This window comes from Marmota marmota, unplaced genomic scaffold (assembly GCF_001458135.2).
Source record: "Marmota marmota marmota unplaced genomic scaffold, marMar, whole genome shotgun sequence".
Taxonomy (NCBI): Eukaryota; Metazoa; Chordata; class Mammalia; order Rodentia; family Sciuridae; genus Marmota; species Marmota marmota.
Genome location: NW_026000240.1, coordinates 7539309 through 7558263, shown reverse-complemented (window position 1 = coordinate 7558263; position 18955 = coordinate 7539309). Strand labels below are relative to the sequence as shown.

General features: G+C 43.0%; 1 protein-coding gene across 1 annotated transcript in view; it reads right to left on the bottom strand.

Moving 5' to 3' along the window:
* Fstl1 (follistatin like 1) overlaps positions 1 to 18955 on the bottom strand; it is a 51149-nt gene that overhangs the window by 10068 nt on the left and 22126 nt on the right. The window contains exons 3-6 of the mRNA XM_015486894.2: positions 7177 to 7281; positions 4449 to 4578; positions 3611 to 3643; positions 1919 to 2049 (exon numbers count right to left, since the gene is read on the bottom strand). Coding sequence (XP_015342380.1) covers positions 1919 to 2049; positions 3611 to 3643; positions 4449 to 4578; positions 7177 to 7281 — 399 coding nt within the window. The remainder of the gene's footprint in view (positions 1 to 1918; positions 2050 to 3610; positions 3644 to 4448; positions 4579 to 7176; positions 7282 to 18955) is intronic.

Here is an 18955-nt window from a genome sequence, read left to right as displayed (position 1 = left end):
CTTTATTCAAATTCTGATTATATTTGCTTTTCCACTATTTTGATGTAAGGGATACCAGTGAGACTTGAGAGCAATTCAGTCTCTGGGAGGTGTCAGATCTGTCCCAGCAAGCAGCTATTGACCTAGTAAAGGAGGGAGTCTCCCTGAGAAGAGACCACATAGGCCTCTGATAATCATTAAAAAACAACAACAACAATAACCCAACACTGCCAGTGTGTCTGGGAAGAGGAACGTTGTGTTTGGCAGTAGCAGTCAAACTCAGTTGGGACAACACCCTAGAGAAAAGCTGTTTTCTCAAGGGGCCTTGCGGTTTTCAGCTGGGAGCCTGCAAGAGTATTACTGCTGGGGATGTGAGTAGGTGGAGATGTGTCAAGGGGCAGTGTGGCCTGGATTCTTGGGAATCAAATCGAATAGCAGATGTCAGAGATGCCTGAGGCAGGGTGCCACCAAAGGGCAACTGCAAACAGTTACAAGGTCCCAGGAAGGAGCTTGCTGGGCCCCACAGCTCCAGCTACAATCGCAGGGCAAAGACACTGTGCACAACAGGCCCTGCAGGAACCACTCCCTCGGCTTTGGAAAAAGCATTTTCTTTTAGTTACTTTTTGCTCCTGTCCAACTCTCCTGCTCAGCAATGTGACATGTTTGTCTATGGGAGAGGAAACACACCTGCCAAGGGTTCTGTCCTGTGGGAGTAGCTGAGAGAGAGGACAAAGTGAGAAGAGCTAAGCTTTTTCATCTTGGTGAGATCTCCAAAACTTGGAATCCAGAGAGATTTAATCTCTGCCATAGAGAAGCTTCTATCTAAAAACAGTAACACAAGAGAAGTCTTAAATGATCAAATACCTCTTTTAACTCAACTCAAAATTTCTCCATCTGTAGGCTCCAAAATAATAGTTAAAAAATAAGAATCCATAGACTAGACTGGTGTTGAGTGGGCTGGGTGCCCTCAGAGCTGCCATGTAGTCCCTCGAGCATCTGAATCTTTTCCCAAGTCATGGCTTATTAGCTCCAGGAACAGCAGGCTTGGGAAGCAAGTGAAGCACCCACCTAGAGATCTGTGTCATAAAGTGAAGGGGGCTTTGGTGCTTCTGTGAGAATGTGGGTACTGGAATGTGTGTGTCTGTGTGTACCTGTCACTGTGATGTGTGCATTTCTGAGGGTGGTATGTGTATCTGATCTATTGTTGCACATGTGTGTATGTGTCTGTGCTTCTAAGTGTGATGTTCTTATGTGTGTCTGTGTTCCTGTCAATCACCTGGAAGAGTGCCCTTTACTGCTTTCTATCAACCTTCAGGCTCTCTGAGAGAGCTCAGGTAGTCCAACATATTGCCAAATACTATTTCCTCCTTCATTTTCCCCTTTGAAACCAGCATCTTTCCCAACCCTAATTAGAATTCAGTTGCTTCAGGTAAATCTGATGGGCGATGTTACTTCCGAGGTTCATGAGGAATCTCTGACCCATGAGTTGCCAGTCCATTAACTCTTCTTAGATGAGGAAACTCAGGGCTATGGATGATGAAGTCAGTGACAGAGAAATGTTAATCTGGGCAGGTAAAAGGTTGAAGTGGTTCAGGTCTGGGTGAGATCAGAAGGTACCAAGTATCAGCAGCTAGCTCTGTGGGTGTCTTACAGGGTAGGGGACAGAGCTTGGGCATATTTCTCACTGACAGACTCTCTAAGAACTTTGGTTTAACTGCCCCAAGGGGGCAGCACGTGTGTGCTTGATCCTGAAGGTTGACTGCTGGACTCCCATTTATCCAGGGGGTCACAGGGCAACTCCATGGCTTTGTGGGATGGTCGACAACATGAAAACACCCAGGAACTCTAAGCAGCTGCATATTTCCTCCTGGGCAGGCAATGGGAGAAGGAAGCTTCCCCTTCTCTGGGCCTGAACAGTCCTGACTACAACACTGATTACCTTAAAGTACTTGTCTAGGATTTCACTGTAGTTGCTGCCTTTAGAGAACCAGCCGTCTGGAATTATCTCAGCTTCCAGCCACTGGATAATGCGACGCCGAAGCTCATCTCGATTGGCCTGATAGCAAACGACTGCAGGAAAGAGGAGAGAGATAAGCCAGGTGGTGAGGGAGAACCCCAGGGTCATCTGACACCCGCTCCCTGGGGAGCACAATGCCCAGACTCTGAGTCATCCCATCCAATCCCCACAGCACCTGGTGGGACAGGATTATCACACAAGGGTTCACAACCAGAAAGTGTCTAACCAGGAGTCAGGCTAATCTCACTAAAGCATTTATTAAGATTGAGATTGAAAATGTTGAAACAGAGCTGCTTAAGTGAGGAAAAATAGAGCAGAAAAATACAGAACATTTTCATTAACTTTAGGAAGAAAAAGGGGGAAAACTCAATGAGCAGAGCAGCTCTTCTGGCTCAAAGATAAGCTAAAGTAACACATGAATACATGAAAGCATAATCATTTGTTATGCTACAAGTTTTCTGATTTTCTTTTCCTTTTTTTTTTTTTTCCTGATTTTTCTGTTTTTATCAACCAGGTCTATCAAAACTTTCTCCCATTTAAAATTTTATACCACCTTGCTGAGTGCAGTGGTACATACCTGTAATCCCAGTGACTCAGGAAGCTGAGTCAGGAGGATCACAAGTTCAAGGTTAGCCTGAGCTAACCTTATCTCAAAATAAAAAGGGCAGGGGATTAGCTCAGAGGTAGAGTGCTTGCCTAGCATGTGGCAAGCATGTGCCAAGCTCTAGGTTCTGGGTTCAATTCCCAGTAACACACACACAAATACTCTCTCTCTCTCTCTCACACACACACACACACACACACACACACAGGCACACACCACACCATCTGTATCATCCTCTTTTATGAACAACAGAAAACTAGGGCCAAGGAAGGGCCATGTCAAAGCTCTGCTCTGGACAGCTGTTGTAAGCCATGTGGAAGCAACAGGTGGGATCCAGAGTTGGGTGGATGAGGAAACAAAGTAGAGAAAGCCTTGGCAGAAGGAAATTCCTGGAAGACAACATATGTTGGGATGTGAAGGGGGCACGGAGCCAGGGATGTGAACAAGTGGGCATTCTTCTTCACCCTGCCCTTCCTATGCCCTTCATATTCTGTGTGAAGTGCAGAAACTCAATCTCTCAGCCTCAATTTCTTCTTTTGTGAGGTCATTACAGTAAGATCTACCTCTCAAGGATATTATGAGGACCTGGAGAAAGCATGGGCTAAAGCAGTCTGGAACTACAATTCAAGATAAGATTTTAATCTGTACAGACAGAAAAAAACCACAGAAGTCTTACTGGCATTTTCAGTTATCAACTTTCGAAGGGCCTGTCCCTCAAAAGGCCTGTGACATGAGCATGCTTACAGAGTGTTGGAAAGAGGACTTGGTGGCCTTCCTGTCCACGCAGTGTCACTATGAAGTGAAAATGGAAAATAGCTAACACCCCCCACCTCCAACAGCTGCTTTAATCGGCAAGCACCCCCCAAAAATGCAGTGTTTTGCAGCTTTTGTGAGCTGTGTTCTGGGTCACAGGTTCTGAAAACCGAAGAGCTTGTGTGCTCAGCAGGATCAGGCAACACAAGATTTCCTCAGAGATGCCTGCACACGGCAGGAAAAAAGCAGGCACTCACCTGGGCTGGCAGATGGACTTACAGATTTCTTCTCTGCAAGACAAAAGGAAAAATATGTTAACATAAAGTGAAGAAAATTTCTGCATATTTCTAGGATTAAAACTGCCCCACTCAAGGAGGGCTGTTTGTAGCCTTTCTATCAGTTTGTCTTAAACTATTATCTTTTCCTTCTTCCAGGGTCCAAGGATGGGATCTTTTCTTTTCTGCTTTGTTTGACATTTTGGGTCCACTGGGTTGCCCTCCTGATCTCACACCTCCTCCTGTTGGGTTGAAGGCTTCCTGGGATTTTGAGAATTCACGTGGAGAAACATTCTGGTCAGGGACTACATTGGGTACTTAACACCTGAGAAACAGTTTCTTGTTACTCCAGGGGAGGTCAAGACTGGGAGGGCTGGGCAGGGCGATAGCTTGGCAGGGGGCTGGTGTCTAATTAGCAACAACCACAGGATGCCTTCCCTTTTGCTCTAATGGTAATGGTTTGAGTGCAAAAAAGAAGAAACATAATAGTACCAGGGCTGGGAAGTGCCTAAATTTAATTTATACATTCTGAAAAGTTGTGGAATTCCTTTAAGGACTTTCTTCTTATTATTATGTTTATGTGATCACCTTAACTACTCTCTAGCTGCAGGTAGATGCTGGAAGGCCCCTGGGGCCTAATCCATAAAACCCAGCAGGCTCCTGAATGTTAGGAGGGTGCATCTCCAACCAACTGGTGGTCTTCTCAGCTTTGGGTGGCAGTGACCTTGGTAGAAAGGTCATATGGTCAGCCAGGCCATACACCACCCTTCCCTGTCTCTCAACAGGTAGAGTTACCATGTAGTGGTGACAGCATGCTTACCCTTGCAGTGTCCATCATAATCAACCTGGATTTTGGATCCAGTAAGGCAGGCATCGCGATGCAGCTCACAGTGGTTGAGGTAGGTCTTGCCGTTACTGCCACACACAGGCCTCTTGTGAGGTTTGCATTGCTGAAATAGACCCGCGGGAGGATGCTTGTGTGGTTATGGGCACTAACATGCACTTACACACACACAAAGTCATCTTGTGAGGGAACTCCCCACCAGCATAGATGGAACCTCGATGCCGCCGTAGGACAGAGAGCCTCAGGCATTGCCATCAGTGACCCTACCCAACTTGATGATGGAGGCACTCCAATGCTCAGTCCCTCATGGCCCTCTGTGTCCATCCTGATCCAGAGCCATCTCTTCAATTCAGTGAAGAAATGGATGTGCTTCTATGGCTCAAATATTTGTGTCCTCTCCGAAATTCATGTTGAAACATAATCCCCAATGCAACCACAGTTTTAAAGGCAAGGCCTTCAGGAGGTGATTAGGTCATGGGTTCTTTCCTCATGAATGAGATTAAAGCCCTAATAAAAAGAGACTTCACACAGCATTAGGCCCTTTTGCCCTTCTGCCTTTTGCTAGGTGAGGATGTTCAAGATGAGGATGTTCAAAGTGCCACCTTGGAAGTAGAGACCAGGTCCTCACTGACTTCAAACCAACTTGTGATTTGTAACTGGACTTCACAGCCTCCAGAACTGTTAGAGTTAAATTCCTATTATTTATAAATTACCCAGTCTCAGATTAATTAATGAATTAACAGAAAGGACATTTTATTGGGAGTCAGGAATCTGGATTTTTTGTTACTTTGGAAAAAGTCATTCAATATCTTTGGAAGATCTAAGATCTCTCAAAATTCCAAAAATTTATGACCCAAAACAGCCGGAGCTGGGAATATGGAGATTGATGGGTAGGGAAACACACACACACACACACACACACACACACACATATTTCAGTTCTTTTAGGGACTAATCATAGGGATCTCTTGTTTTGTTAGTATTTGGGGACCACTTTGTTTTCCTCCTAGTTTCACAACCTCTGTTGTGAGGCTGGGGTTGGGACTACAGTAAATCCTTATGGACAGGAATATGGAATAAGGTTCATCTGGCAACAAGGTTCAGCTTTGCCTACTGACAAAGATCACAGCCAAGCTTTGCCAAGACCACAGTCAAGCTTGGTTTCTTTAGACTTTTGTGTTTCTTGAAGGGAGAAAGGAAGAAGGGGAAAGCAAATTCAGCCTAGACCTGATAAAGGGACCGTAACAAGAAAGAGTCGATGAAAACAAACATATAAACTATCTTTATGGCATCTGGTGGGAATTAGTTCACTCAAAACCACACAACTATATGTGGCTAAGCCGAGACTAGACGTGAGGCTTCCAGATCCTAAGTCAGGGCTTATGCCATCACTTTGTAGTCAGTATACTTCTATTGAGGACCTCTCACAGAAAAAGGATCCTCAGTAGGATCAGGTTTTTAGGTTTCCAAGTTGGGAAACTTGCTTTTCTGCAGCAATGGATCAGGGTCCTGAATCTGGGGACTAAGTTGATATAGTTATTTGAGAAAAGACCTGGTTGCCAGGTTTTAGGTTGGTTTGACAGAGGGAGGAAAAAAAGAGCACATATCCAAGGTATTTATGTCTACCTTGGAAGTGAGAATTTACTAGAATTTTGACTATCTTTCAAAGGCTCACTTTGCTTTTTAGATGTCATCTAAAAACAAAATTGCAAAACCTGCATTTCTGTTCACTATTTTAAAAACACATCTTTTGACCTAGAGCCTTGGTGGCTTGATCCTACAGAAACAAAGGGAGAAGCATGAAAGGAAATTTGTCAAGAATGTTATTGTTTGTGGTGATAAGCAACTCAAAGAACCACTTACGTGGCCATCTATGAAAAAATAATTTAATAAACCTAGTTCTTTTATATTAGTAAATATTATGCATCAGTTTTAAAAGGAGTTAAAACTGTTCTGTTCTGGAATGCTGTCCATGATATATTGATGAATGCAAGATATAAATTACATATCTTTTTATCTATAAGGATTGTAATTTCATTTTTGCATAAAATAGGGGGAAACACAGGTTTATATTAGCATACACACACAAAAACCCCCTGGAACAATAAATACAAAACTGATAATAGCAGTTATCTCAGACTAATGGGATTGGACAGTTTTGAGGAAAGATTATTAATTTTATGTCTGAATAAATGTTTATACTATTTGGCGTAAATAAAACAATTGCTTTTTGTTTGTTTGTTTGTTTGTTTCCAGGGTTGAACCCAAAGTTGCTTAACCACTAAGCCCTAAGACACATTCCTAGCTTGTTTTCTTTATTGTTTGTTTTGAGACAGGGTCTCCCTAAGTTGCTCAGGGATTTGCTAAGTTACTGAGGCTGGCTTTGAACTTGCAAGACTCCTGCCTCAGCTTCCCCAGCTGCTGGGATTACAGGTATGTGCCATTGCACCCAGCAATTGCCAATTTTTTAATTAAAAAGCTCTTATATAACTAAACATATTTTTTATAAGAAAAACTTCTACATTAAAAACTATGCATCAGATTTTTAACCCTGGGGAAAAATACTACATGCCTTTTACGTAGACAAGGTGTACTTTTATAAAGATAATGAAATTGTTGGCACTGCTCTGCTTATTGGCAGCTCCAGCAAGGCAGCCACACGGGTCTTGGCCACCGTCATTCTGCTCCTGACATAAGCACCTACCTCAATGCAGAGGCATGTGGGCTCTCCCTTCTCTGTGACGGCACATTCCCTGCCGGCTCCACAGAACACATTGGCACAGATTTTGGATTTGCTTCTTAGTTCTTCCTAAAAGACAAATAAAGGAAACCATGTTACAGAGATAAGCCTATCACAGGATCAGCCAATGGTGGTGATTATCTTTCAAGCTTGGACTTTGGTCTGGAGTTGCAACTCATGGTGCTAAAGGGTTTTGATCAGCCAAAAGTTGATCCTCCACAGTCAGCACCATACTCCCTGGCACTGCTTGGGCCTAGGCTCAGGTATCTCTGAGTCCTTAAGATTATTTCTCCATGAGTAAGAATTACTTTCTTTCATGCTTTCTTTCTTTAGAAAATGATTATCCAGCATCTATTGTATGCCAACACTACATTTAGGGCTGGAGATACAAAGGACAATCCTTTTTCTCAAGAAGCTCTATGACTCTCATGGAAAGAGACATTTAGGAATGAATATATATATATATATATATATATATATATATATATATATATACACACACACACACACACACACACATTCATATATATAGTAATGAAAGTACAATAATAGGGGTTCCAGGGAGCTGGAGGGTAGCAGAGGAATGCAAAAATCAAATAGGACTTTCTGAAGATTTGACGTCTCAAGTGATTCTTAAAGGATGAAAAGACTATGCCAGGTAGTGATAGGAACACTGAAAAGAAATATGAACATCTCATAGTCTAAAACCTCATCAGGTGGTGTCAAATACAACATCATCTCAAAGACAAAGAAAGATGGCTAAACCATGGAAATATGGAGTTATTTGATATTTGTCCCCTATACGTGTCTGCTTTGGCTTCAGGAATATGAGGACCAAATCACCCAAAAGAGAGAACTCCCCTCAAGTCCCTTGCTGGTCAGGAGTCCCGATCAGATGGGTACTGACAGGAGCTAATCTGTTGGTGGCACATTCCTTCCCTCCCATTCATTGGTGGCAGAAAGCCAACTCCACCTCACTCACTACTGAGCCCAGCAGTAGAGGTGATTAAACTAAAGAGAATGAAATTTCTTCAGCCCTTCTTCCTGACTGGCTAGGTTGGCAGTCACCAAAGGCCAATGGGTTGGCACTGATTGTGACAATAAAGATGGCAGGTGGCATGCTGGGGTCACAGGGCTAGCTGTGGTAAAGGCAAGAGTCCATATTGCAGGCCACAGTAAGGCTTTTATAGCTGGTAAATATGTTATATTTATGAATAAAAAAAAAAAGCAAGAAAACAAAGTAGAGGCTTGAAAGCTGGGGACCCATGGCCAATCCAGTTGGTTTGCTGCCACCCTGAGGCTGTTCTACAAACTCCAGGTTGTTCTCCCCCACCCCACCCCCCACTTGGGGGCTTGACAGTCTTGGAGAGGTCTCCTATTGGTCTAGAAGTAATTTGCATGCTCACATTTCATTGGTTCACATGCTGTTGCTAAACCAATTCTTTTTTGGATGTTGCTAAGGCAAATTCAATAAAGCTGGCAAGCAAGGAAGAAAAGAGGAAGTAATTCCCAGAGGAGTAGGTGGACCAGGGAGCTGTTGTTTCTAACATGGAATGCTGATAAAATCAAGCCTATTCTCCTGACAGGGCCCCTCTTCTGAGAACTCTGCCTGGGAATGTAATGCAATATCGAAAAGGAATAGGAAAAAGCTATTGCTGATCAGTGTTAAAAAACCACCAACAACAAAAAAACAATCTCAGGATACCCTTCTCCCCACCCGCTCCCTTTCATTAGATGTACCAATCCCTGTGGGTGTGTCCCATGTGCTTCAGACACACAAAAAGCATGCTCAGACACATTGCTGCACTCAAGGACACACCTGCACATAGTTCCACAAGCAAACACCCACAAACCTCTTCTGGCTTGCTGCACATCCCTAACTAGTCACTTTAATTTTTTGAGCTTCATGTGTAAAATAGGAGTAAATACTATGAAGATGAAACGAGATAATATATTTGGAAGTGCATCACAGTAAAGCAAGCTGCCCATGCAAAGTGTGATTAATGGGAATATCTGACAGAGGACTGCAGAATAGCAGATGACCCTTATAGGGCCTCCTTTTATCATATATTGTTTTTAGTGAGGATTAAAAATAAAAGTTTTTCCTTATAAATTGAATTCAGTACAAGTCATTTTTCAAAAATAGTTTCAAAAATCCATTTGGAGACAATATCTTTGACTCACCCTTGAATACTACAGTTAAAATTTACAAAGAGTTTTTTTTTTTTTTTTATAAAACTTCATCTTACTGTGTGGACAACCCTGCAAGAACATGTATATTATTATTATCCATTTTATACATGAGGACATTGAAGATCAGAATGGTCAAATAACTTGCCCAAGGTCCCAAAGTTAGAAATGAGAGGAGCTAGGATTCAAACCAGATCTCCAGATAATAGATAACCAAGCTTCTATTTATACATAGCTTCTCTTTATAAAATACCTGCTAAATGATTTATTCTATATTAGACTTATTTCATGTCCAGATGACTTAAGGTTAAGGAAACTAAATGGGCATATAAACTGTGTAATTAATAGGTGTAAGGAGAAAGTGTCGAGGAGCTCGACATCCCACCTCTGTTCCTTCCTTGCCATGGTCATGGACAAGGTACTCTCTTTAAACCTCAGTTTCCTCATGTATAAAATGGAAATACAGATCCTCAGAGGGTTGTTGTGAGGACTGAATAAGACATATTGCAGGCTGCAGAGTGTCTGCTGCACAACAGAAAATGGCTGTTACTACAGTGGGTAATTTATTTTCAGTTTTCCCACTGAGACGCTGTCATTGTCACCTTCAGCTGTCATGACCCCATTCTTCCTTGTCCTTGCTTACAGTGGAATAGTAATACTGAAAGAAGGAGGGCTGATGGAATGGAAAAAAGCAATGGGCCTAACAACCCCGGAGTCCTGTTTGCAGCGATGAGGGAGGCCACCAGTTATACAACCATTCCTCTTTGCAGGTGACACGTCTGTCAATAGGTGGCAATCTCTCTCTTTGTCTTCCACAGCCCAGAGCCGCAATGCAGAAGTAGTCTTGGCTCCTGCAGCTCTGCCCAGCTGTTTTCCCAGTGAAAAGTGGTGCAGGAGATGAGGAAACAGGACAGACACCCTACAAGAGTAGGCAGGAGAATCTGCCAATTTGGGAAGGAATGTCTTCCCTGCAGCCCTCAAAGCCCTCCACAGTTCACAGGCAGGCTTCAATGCAGAAAAAAAAAAAATCAAGAATGAAGAAATTTTTCTCCAGAGTGGTCACATCTTCGTGCCACTGAAAACCCTTCTCCAAGCACCATCTTCTATGGGAGCAAAAGTGTCAGGTGCATCCCTAAGATTCCCAGAATGTTTCTTAAGGTGGAAGGTGGCCTTACTAATCTGTTGAGTGACCAATTCTGAGTCAGAGAGAAAAACACCCTGAGTTGGGAAAAACACTGAATGAAAAGGCTCATGGGCAGTGATGGCTGCATGGTGAGGAGTGTCACGGTGAGAGAGACAGAAAAGAAGTGAGGAAGACAGCAATGATGAAGCGGGGCAGCAGGGGAGGTGGTGAGTGGTGTGGGTTTCAACAGCTGATCTGAGGATCTCTCTGTGGATCTCATGCAATGGCCTTTAGAAGGTTTGGGTCTAGCAGGTGACATGATGAATGTGATGTTTTGGAATGTGAATTTGTATCAAGTCCTTTCCGATTCTGAAATTCTAGTTTAAAGGGCAAGGCAGCCTGGATGGAGAGAAGCTGGAATCAGAGCAACCTGGTAGGTCTAAGGCAGCAGTCTAGTCAGGAACAACAAGCTCATAAGACCCCACCTGATGTTAACCACAGCACCTACAACTGAGCGGTATTCTGTCCTTACCACCTGAGTCCCATGTAACAGATGCAGAAAATCTGTGACATATGGAGGCCACATAACTAGTGAAAGAGCTCAGAAACAGAACACAGGTTGACCTGACCTAAACCTCGATGTTCCTGTATGAAGTATGGTGGAGGCAGGGAACCATGGGGGCAGGGGATAGCTACAAAGGCTGGCACAGGGTGCAATGCACTTCTTATGAATGAAACAGAACTATCTGGTTTATCGCCATAATAATTTTTGGAATTAGGTCCCCATACTGGAGAAGAATATCACCTATGTATAGATAATCACTTGGGCACATGCATGTTCTCTACGGGCATGAGGCTACAGGCAGATCCATTTATATAACAGCATTAACAGGTACCTAAGTCTGAATTTATCCATGAATTCAATGGGTTACATGGGAGCAGGGGTTATATTCTGTAAGTGTGGGCACCCAGATATAGTGATAAAAATCAACAAAATATTTGCCTCCAAAACAGAGAACTCTCAGGTTGTTCTAGCTTTATGCTTTCATTTCTGACTTGCATCCCTGTTGTTTTCATGGTATGTGTTAAAACTGGGCTCTGAGGATTTGGTTAAGGTTAATTTCACATTGCAGATTCTCTTTGGTAAAAGATTGATCAGGAATGTTTCTTTTACCAGAAAAATACTCTCTCTGAGCAACTGTCAGCTATTACATGGAAATAATAATACTTTATAATTATTCATCAATTTTGATGAATATGTGTTTGTTACTACCATTTTTGACTCTCAAGCCCTTTTAATATAGGCAGGCAGGAGGCTCTTCCAGATTTAAGATCCTGTGATGTAAACAAAGCTGAGGTTCACAGTCATAAGTGACTGGTCCAAGATCTCACAGCTGCAGAGTGCAGAGCCAGGTCCTAGTCCTAGGCCTCCAGACTTTAACACCAGTTTCTTTCCACTAAACTGCTTTTGATTCAAAACCAGGAAAGGTATCATCTTGAATCCAAAGTCTTACAAAAAGGAAATTATTTTTGCAAGCAAATGGAAAAGCAAATTATTTGCAAAATCACCAGTGGAGGTGATCATGTGTCTGAGACTCTGGACCAACCAGCATTAGGTCTGAGCATAAAATATACTTTGAATGTTCAAAAGAAAGTATTCTGAAGTCAAACAATTTCTAGAAGAACAGTATGTTTTGGCAGGGGAGGAAGCTTATAAAACAAAGCCATAAAACTGTCAGCTTAATATACTGTCATTTCACTAACATGAACTGGGTCGGCTCTGCCCCCTCCAACCTCTTCCTCCTTTCCACTTTATTTAAAAGGAAAAAAAAAAAAGGCCCTGATTTTGCCAAGGTGGAATGGTGGAATTCTGGCTCTACTTGCCACTATACTGTGACAGAGTGGCTTTGTTGCCGTGAGAAAAGCTCTCCTTGCTTTGCCAGAATTAGTCATGGAAACTTCACAGGAACATCAGGGCCCCTCAGAAACACAGAGTACTGTGGAGCTGGGGACAAAGGAATTCACAGAACTGGAGAGAGTGGGGGCAGGGGCCCTGGGGTGTGGTGCTTAGGGTGGGATGCTGGCTGCTTCCAGAGAGCTGATCTGGAGTGGAACTCTGTAATAAAGCTGGAGAAAGCCAAGAAGAAAGAGTAAAATTGCTTCAGACCCTGGGAATCTAGCTGGAGCGCCACGTGACTTGCTCAATCTCTCTCTTTTTCTTGAAAAAGGAATGTGTTCATGCATCCTGCATAAGCTAGGGAAAGAGGCGGAAAGAGGTGTGATGATTTTAGCAGTAGTTCTGATGCACTTGGCAGTAGACACTGCATTTGTGCCAACCCTACCATAAGGGCCCCTCCCTTAAATGTATTCACAACCAATCCCTCAGCTCAAAGTCCAGGTTTTGTGAGGCCTGAAGCTTAAACAATTTGGGAGCCCTCTGTAAGGAAAAAAAAAAGCACACAACTTTGAATGCAAAATTGGGCACAAGGCCCTGCAACAGGCCTTGCAAGTAAACGAACTAAAACTGATGCTTAATTAGCTTCATGGTCAATCTAAGTCTCCACTTGCCCTATTATTTTATTCATAAACAAGATCTTTCTAACAATGGCTTTTGGGCCTTCAGTGTGTTTCAGCCTTATTGAATATTTTATGCACAGATAGTTTACCTTAAGAAGATTCTAAAGGCCTTCCATCCTTGGCTTTCCCACAGACCCATTATGGGTCCTGTCTGAGAAAATGCTCAATTAACAGTTTTTGCATTAAATGTCGTTTGGGGATACAAAGTTTCAATTATGCAAAATAAGAAATTCTATTTTCTTACAAATCGGAAGTATCTATGATGGTACAGTTAACATGGGTACTTCTAATCTGCTAAGAGAATAGTAACATCTTCTACACATACAATGGTAAGTATGTAGAGGTAATAAATTGTGTCAATTAGTTCGATTAGAGTGATAGTTTCACAATGGACACAAATACCAAAACATCAAGTTGTATATTTTCAATGTATAAAAATTTCATTGATAACGATATTTTTAATAAATCTGTTTAAAAATAAAAAGAAACTAGAGGCTGGCTTGGAAGGCTTCACAAAGATGTGGTCTTTGAGCTGCCAAAGACCTCATCCCCACCCCTAAACCCTGTCTGATCTTCTCCAGTAATTTTATAAAATACAGATTCCCTGGTTCCTCCTCCAGAGACTGATTTTGTAGGTCTAGGGTGGGGCCCTGGATTCTAGCAAGAAAACAAACTGTCAGGTGGTTCTGACGGTCAGTCAGGTTTGTAGCTCACTGGGACACTGCAGGCACAAGCCCAAATAATCTGTGGCACCACAGAGTTGAGTGATGAGGTGCTGGTGCTGTGGGAAGGAAGCCTCTACAGGCTGAGCGGTTTACCAGATGGAGCTGCAGGAGCAGGGCCAGAGTGCAGTAATGTGGATGCAGAGGCCCAGAACCAGGAAAGCCCAGGTCTTGCTCAAGGAGCCAAGGATGGCTCAGATTTGAAGAACATTGGGGAAAGGGTGGGACAAAGACTATTGTAAAGGGCTCACCTGGAATAACATGCTAAGAATCTGGACTTGTTGACGGAAGTGAAGTACTAGTAAGCCAGTGAAGAGTTTTGTTTTGTAGTGTTGGGGATCGAACTCAAGGCCTCCTGCATGCTAAGCAATCTCCTCTAACACTGAGCTACAGCCATGGCTCGTATTTATTTAGTTAGTTAGTTTTGAGACAAGTTAAGTTACCTGTCACTAAGTTACCCAGGCTAGCCTTGAACTTGTAATCCTCCTGCCTCAGTCTCCCAAATCTCTGGGATAACAGAGGTATTCACCAAACCCAGCAGCCCTGTGTATTTCTTAAGGATTCTCTAACTGCCAGGTGCTACTTGAACCCAGAGGAGACAGCAGTAAATAAAACAGACACACATACCCATCCTCAAAAAACTTCAATTTTAGTGAGAGAAACAGATAAGTAAAACGTGTGCTATGCGAGGTGGTGATATGTGATATGAAGAACAATAAAACAGGAGAGGATGGTCTGGAGTGTTGGGGAGTTAATGGCAGCAGTTACAATTTTGAATAGAATGCATGGAAGAAAAGTAAGGGTAGAGGCATGAGTCTGTAGCCCCTGTAGGAATCAGCTATACCTTTCTTTCTTCTTTGTATAAATGAATGAATAAATCAGAACTCAAGCAGATCTGACCTAATCAGCAAGTATATAGAAAAACATGAAGAAGCTTGCCTAAATCTTTCTCTCAATTGGATATTTAAAAAGCATTTTAAAACCGGACTCTTTGCATCAGTCTTGCCTTTCTCCGTTTGTCCTCCTTGCTGATTCTGTGAGGTCACACACTGGCTTAAAATATTTCAGCAGCTTCCGGTGGTCTCCACACATTAAAGTGTCATTTTTGCCTGGCATGCACAGGGTTCTTGATTTGGCATCTTAGCCATATAAGTTTGGAGTCTTGTTTGTTTATGTAAAGTAACTGAAGTTAACCTAAGCAAAAACATTTAAAAATTAAAAATGTCATTTGGGGTCCATTCAAGTTAGTCTGTCAGTGGCCAGTGACAGCAACATTCAAGGTGCTTCTGGGAAAGCATGGCTGGGCTCCACAACATCAAAATAAGGGGTGCATCACACCAGAAGGATTAGCTTTGAGGTACAAATCACCCATTGTGGACTTGCCAACTAAGAATTATTTAAGTCTGCTTGGTGTAATGGTGCATGCCTGTAATCCCAGCAACTTAGGAGGCTGAGGCAGGAGGATGGCAAATTTGGGGACAGTCTGGGCAACTTAACAAGGCCCTGTCTCAAAAGAAAATTTATAAAAATTCTCCTTTGTATTAATTTCCAGGTCCAGCTCTATCACATCTTATGGGATACGACATGCTCCTGATTATCTACTCATTATATGATAATGTACTATGTGCCTACTACAGATTGCTGTGTTCAGATTTCAAAAGGGACAATGCTGTTTACCTTAACTATCTTCTTATTTTACAGAATCTGTCACATGGACTCTGTGTTTGCCTTTTCAGACTGAAAAATCCAAATTGGCTCAAGATCTTTGATTCTTTCCCTGGAGGTTTAGAGGAGTGTTTGTAAGAGATGGAGTCTTGGGAAGGGTCAAGTGAGGGAGGGGCAGGCGGGAATGAGTCAAGTCTGAATGAGTCTATGGATACACATCCCAACAACAGTTGAAAATAAAGGCCAAAGATGCACATCCAGATATCATCTGTATAGGAATGAGAAATGGGGACGAAGGAACAAATGAGCTTAGAAGCAAATGGTGGATAGAAGGCTGAGGGCAGCTGGGCAGAGGAATGGAAAGGATGAGCAGACAGCACAGAGAGAGTAGGAATTGGGCATTTACCCCTGTATACCCAGCAACTTAGGAGGCTGTGGTAGGAGGATCACAAGTTCAAGGCCAGCCTGGTCAACTTAGTGAGACTCAGCAACTTAGTGAGATCCTGTCCCAAAATAAAAAAGAAAAAGGGCTGGGGATGTAGCTCAGTGATAGAGCACCACTGGGTTCAATTCCAAGTTAAAAATCCCCCCCCCCCCAATAGAGAGAGAGAGAGAGAAGAGAGAATGAATGTATGTGTGTGTATGTGTGTGCGTGTGTGTGCGTGTGTACGTGCAGGAGAACAGACTGCCTGTAGTTCACAGGGGTTCTCCGTACAAACCAGAAAAAACCGGGGCACCAGGTGAAGTTAGAAGGTTTGGTAAGCAGAGTGCTGGTTGGATTTCAGGCACTTACCAGCTTGCACAACTGAATGAGGGCTCAAGGCACAGAAGCCAAGAAAGGAGAGGAGGAATACTCAGAAACCTAGAAGACTAGTTAGTCTAGAGAGCTCCAAGGAATGAATGACTTGATGATGAATACCATTGCACTACCGCATGAGAAATAAACTGGTGAACATTGGGATGAAACAGCCAAAAAAAAAAAAAAGATAGTTAGAAAAAAAGAAAGAAAGAAAAAAAGCTCTTAGACCTCCACTGAAGTCTGAGACAGTAATGCAGAGGCTCGACCAGAGACAGGCACTTAGAAAGACTAATGCAGGAGGCTGGAGAGGGGTCCTGGACATGTCTCTGCCTCAAGTGCAGTGTGACTTATGGAAAGTTGGAGCCTCAGTTTTCTCATCTCTAAAATGCAGAGTTTGTAGATGTTAACTAAGTTCCTCACACTGAATTCATGGGGCAGGAGATGTAGTTCAGTGATAGAGTTGCTTGCCTAGCATGAGTGAGACTCTTGTGTTCAATCCCCAGCGCTGCAAAAACAAAGACTGGTTACCTACAGAGCTCTTGACGGTGTTTCAGGGGCTTTGCTGGGGGAATTAAAGTTGGTTCTTATAGTCCACGGACATTCATAAACAATGCCTTTTTATTCCCTCCTGGATCCCGGCAGAGGAAATCAGGGAAGCAGTAACTGGACCCCAATTGAGTGGTCTGATTTCACTCGTGGTGAGCTAAAGTTTTATTCGACTTGTGTTTGCCTTGCATGAAAAAAGGGAAGAAAAGAAAGGAGAGAATCCCTAAAGGAAATTCACAGGAGATTCACAAGTCTCCATTCCTGCCAAGAACCTGTCACTGAAGTATGTCTGGGGCTGCCAGAGCTCACATTTACTCAGCATTCATGCTCTAATTATTTCCACATGTAGTTCAAGGAAAATGGCTGATCAAAAGTTAAAAAAAAAAAAAATCCCAACACCTACATCCCAATACCCTCAACTCAGAGGGGGAGAAGGCTCTAGGGCAGCTGTGGGAGAGTTCCAGACAGCCAGTTTTAGAAGTGCCCCCTGCAGCCTGACACATCTGGACCAACACCCCTGCATGTTCCAAGCACTCCATCCCATGCAAGTCAACCCTCCACCTCCCCATTCTTCCCATGCCCGGAAACAATTAGGATTCATTCTTTAGAATTCTGAGTGGAATGCAGGAATTAGGGCCTTCATGTGGTGGAAGGCAGATGAGAAATGGACAGATCTCAGAGGAATCTAGTTCTCTGTTCCATCCACTTTGCCCTGCTAGGAAAGGAGTCCACTGTTTCAGAGAACTTAGGCAGCTTCCCCTCCACCACATCTGTGGCTCCTTTCCATTACTGCAATTTGCACATGGCTCCTACCTTGAAAGCAAAGCTACTGTCCTCCATTGACCTAGCACTGAGTTGGCTGCCTGACACTGTCATCTACCAGCATCTCCTTGGGTGCACTCAACAAGTTGTTCAACATATGGCTCCGAGTCTTTTGCCTCTCTCCTGGGTGACTTCATTGTTTATGTGACCTCAAAGTCCTTGGCCTCATCTTCAAAAACTCTCTACTTCTCAGGGCCTCTGGCTATGGAGAACTGTGGGAGGTGTCTGCAAGCTGAGCAGGTAGCCACGGCAGACTTCAGTTGCAAGCAGAAAATAAGTAAAGGGTATAGGGCTCCTGAGTTTCTAGATTTTGAAATGAGAACTCATTACCCTTTGAAAATGTCACCACTATGAGGTATTGTTAGATGCTTCTTTAACCTTCACATGGGCAGAGAATGTCCCACAAGATCAAATAAAAAAACTAATGTTACCATCTGGGAAGTCTGATTTATAGTCTGGCTTGCCTGAATTCTCCCCGTCCTTCAAGGCTTAGTTACAGTTATACCATTCCATCCTGGCTATTTTTTCTTTTTTTAGGTTGGTATGAATTCCTCCTTTGTTTTCTGACCTTTGATTTTCTTTATATGAACTCATTTTGATCACTTAAAAAATTTAATTGATTGTCACATTCTGTCTTTCCAGCTAACCTATAAGGACAAAGACTATTATTTTAAGAGTCCTTTCGTAGGTCCTAGTGCAGCATCCTGTGCCACTCAACCAGCCTTTGTTGAAAGCACAAAAGAGCAAACTGAGCCACACTTCCCTGGGATTGGGGGTGGGGACAGGAAGGCAAGATGCCCCTGCCTGCTGTTCTCCTAAGGCTGCTTCCTCCCGGTACGGGCCTTTCTGGAGAGCTTAAGGACCCCACCCTTCCCTGCCAGATCATAAATATTCAGCCTGGAATTCACTAATTTGAGACTGTCTTAGACCCACAGAAAGATATATTGGGGTGTGTGTGGGGGGGATGTTGATGAGGTGAACAGTGGGCAATAGGGGACTGAAATGGCTTTCAAGCATTTTCTTTGTCCACAGTTAATATATAACCTAGCTGAGACATGTTGAAAGAATGTGAATTTGATGGAAGGAAAGAAAGTGAAAAAGATAAGGTAATGTGGGATGTGAGGTAACTCAGAATAAGACAAAAATTGGGTGGGACTTTTGGGGTATAGGCTGGAAAGCCAAAGAGTAGCCTGTCTCCTTGGTGACCTACACATGGGGAAAGCAGAGATGAAGAGAAGTGAGAAAAGGGCAAGAGAAACAGTGAAAATGGGGTTATTATCCAAGGCAGCTATTTTCTGT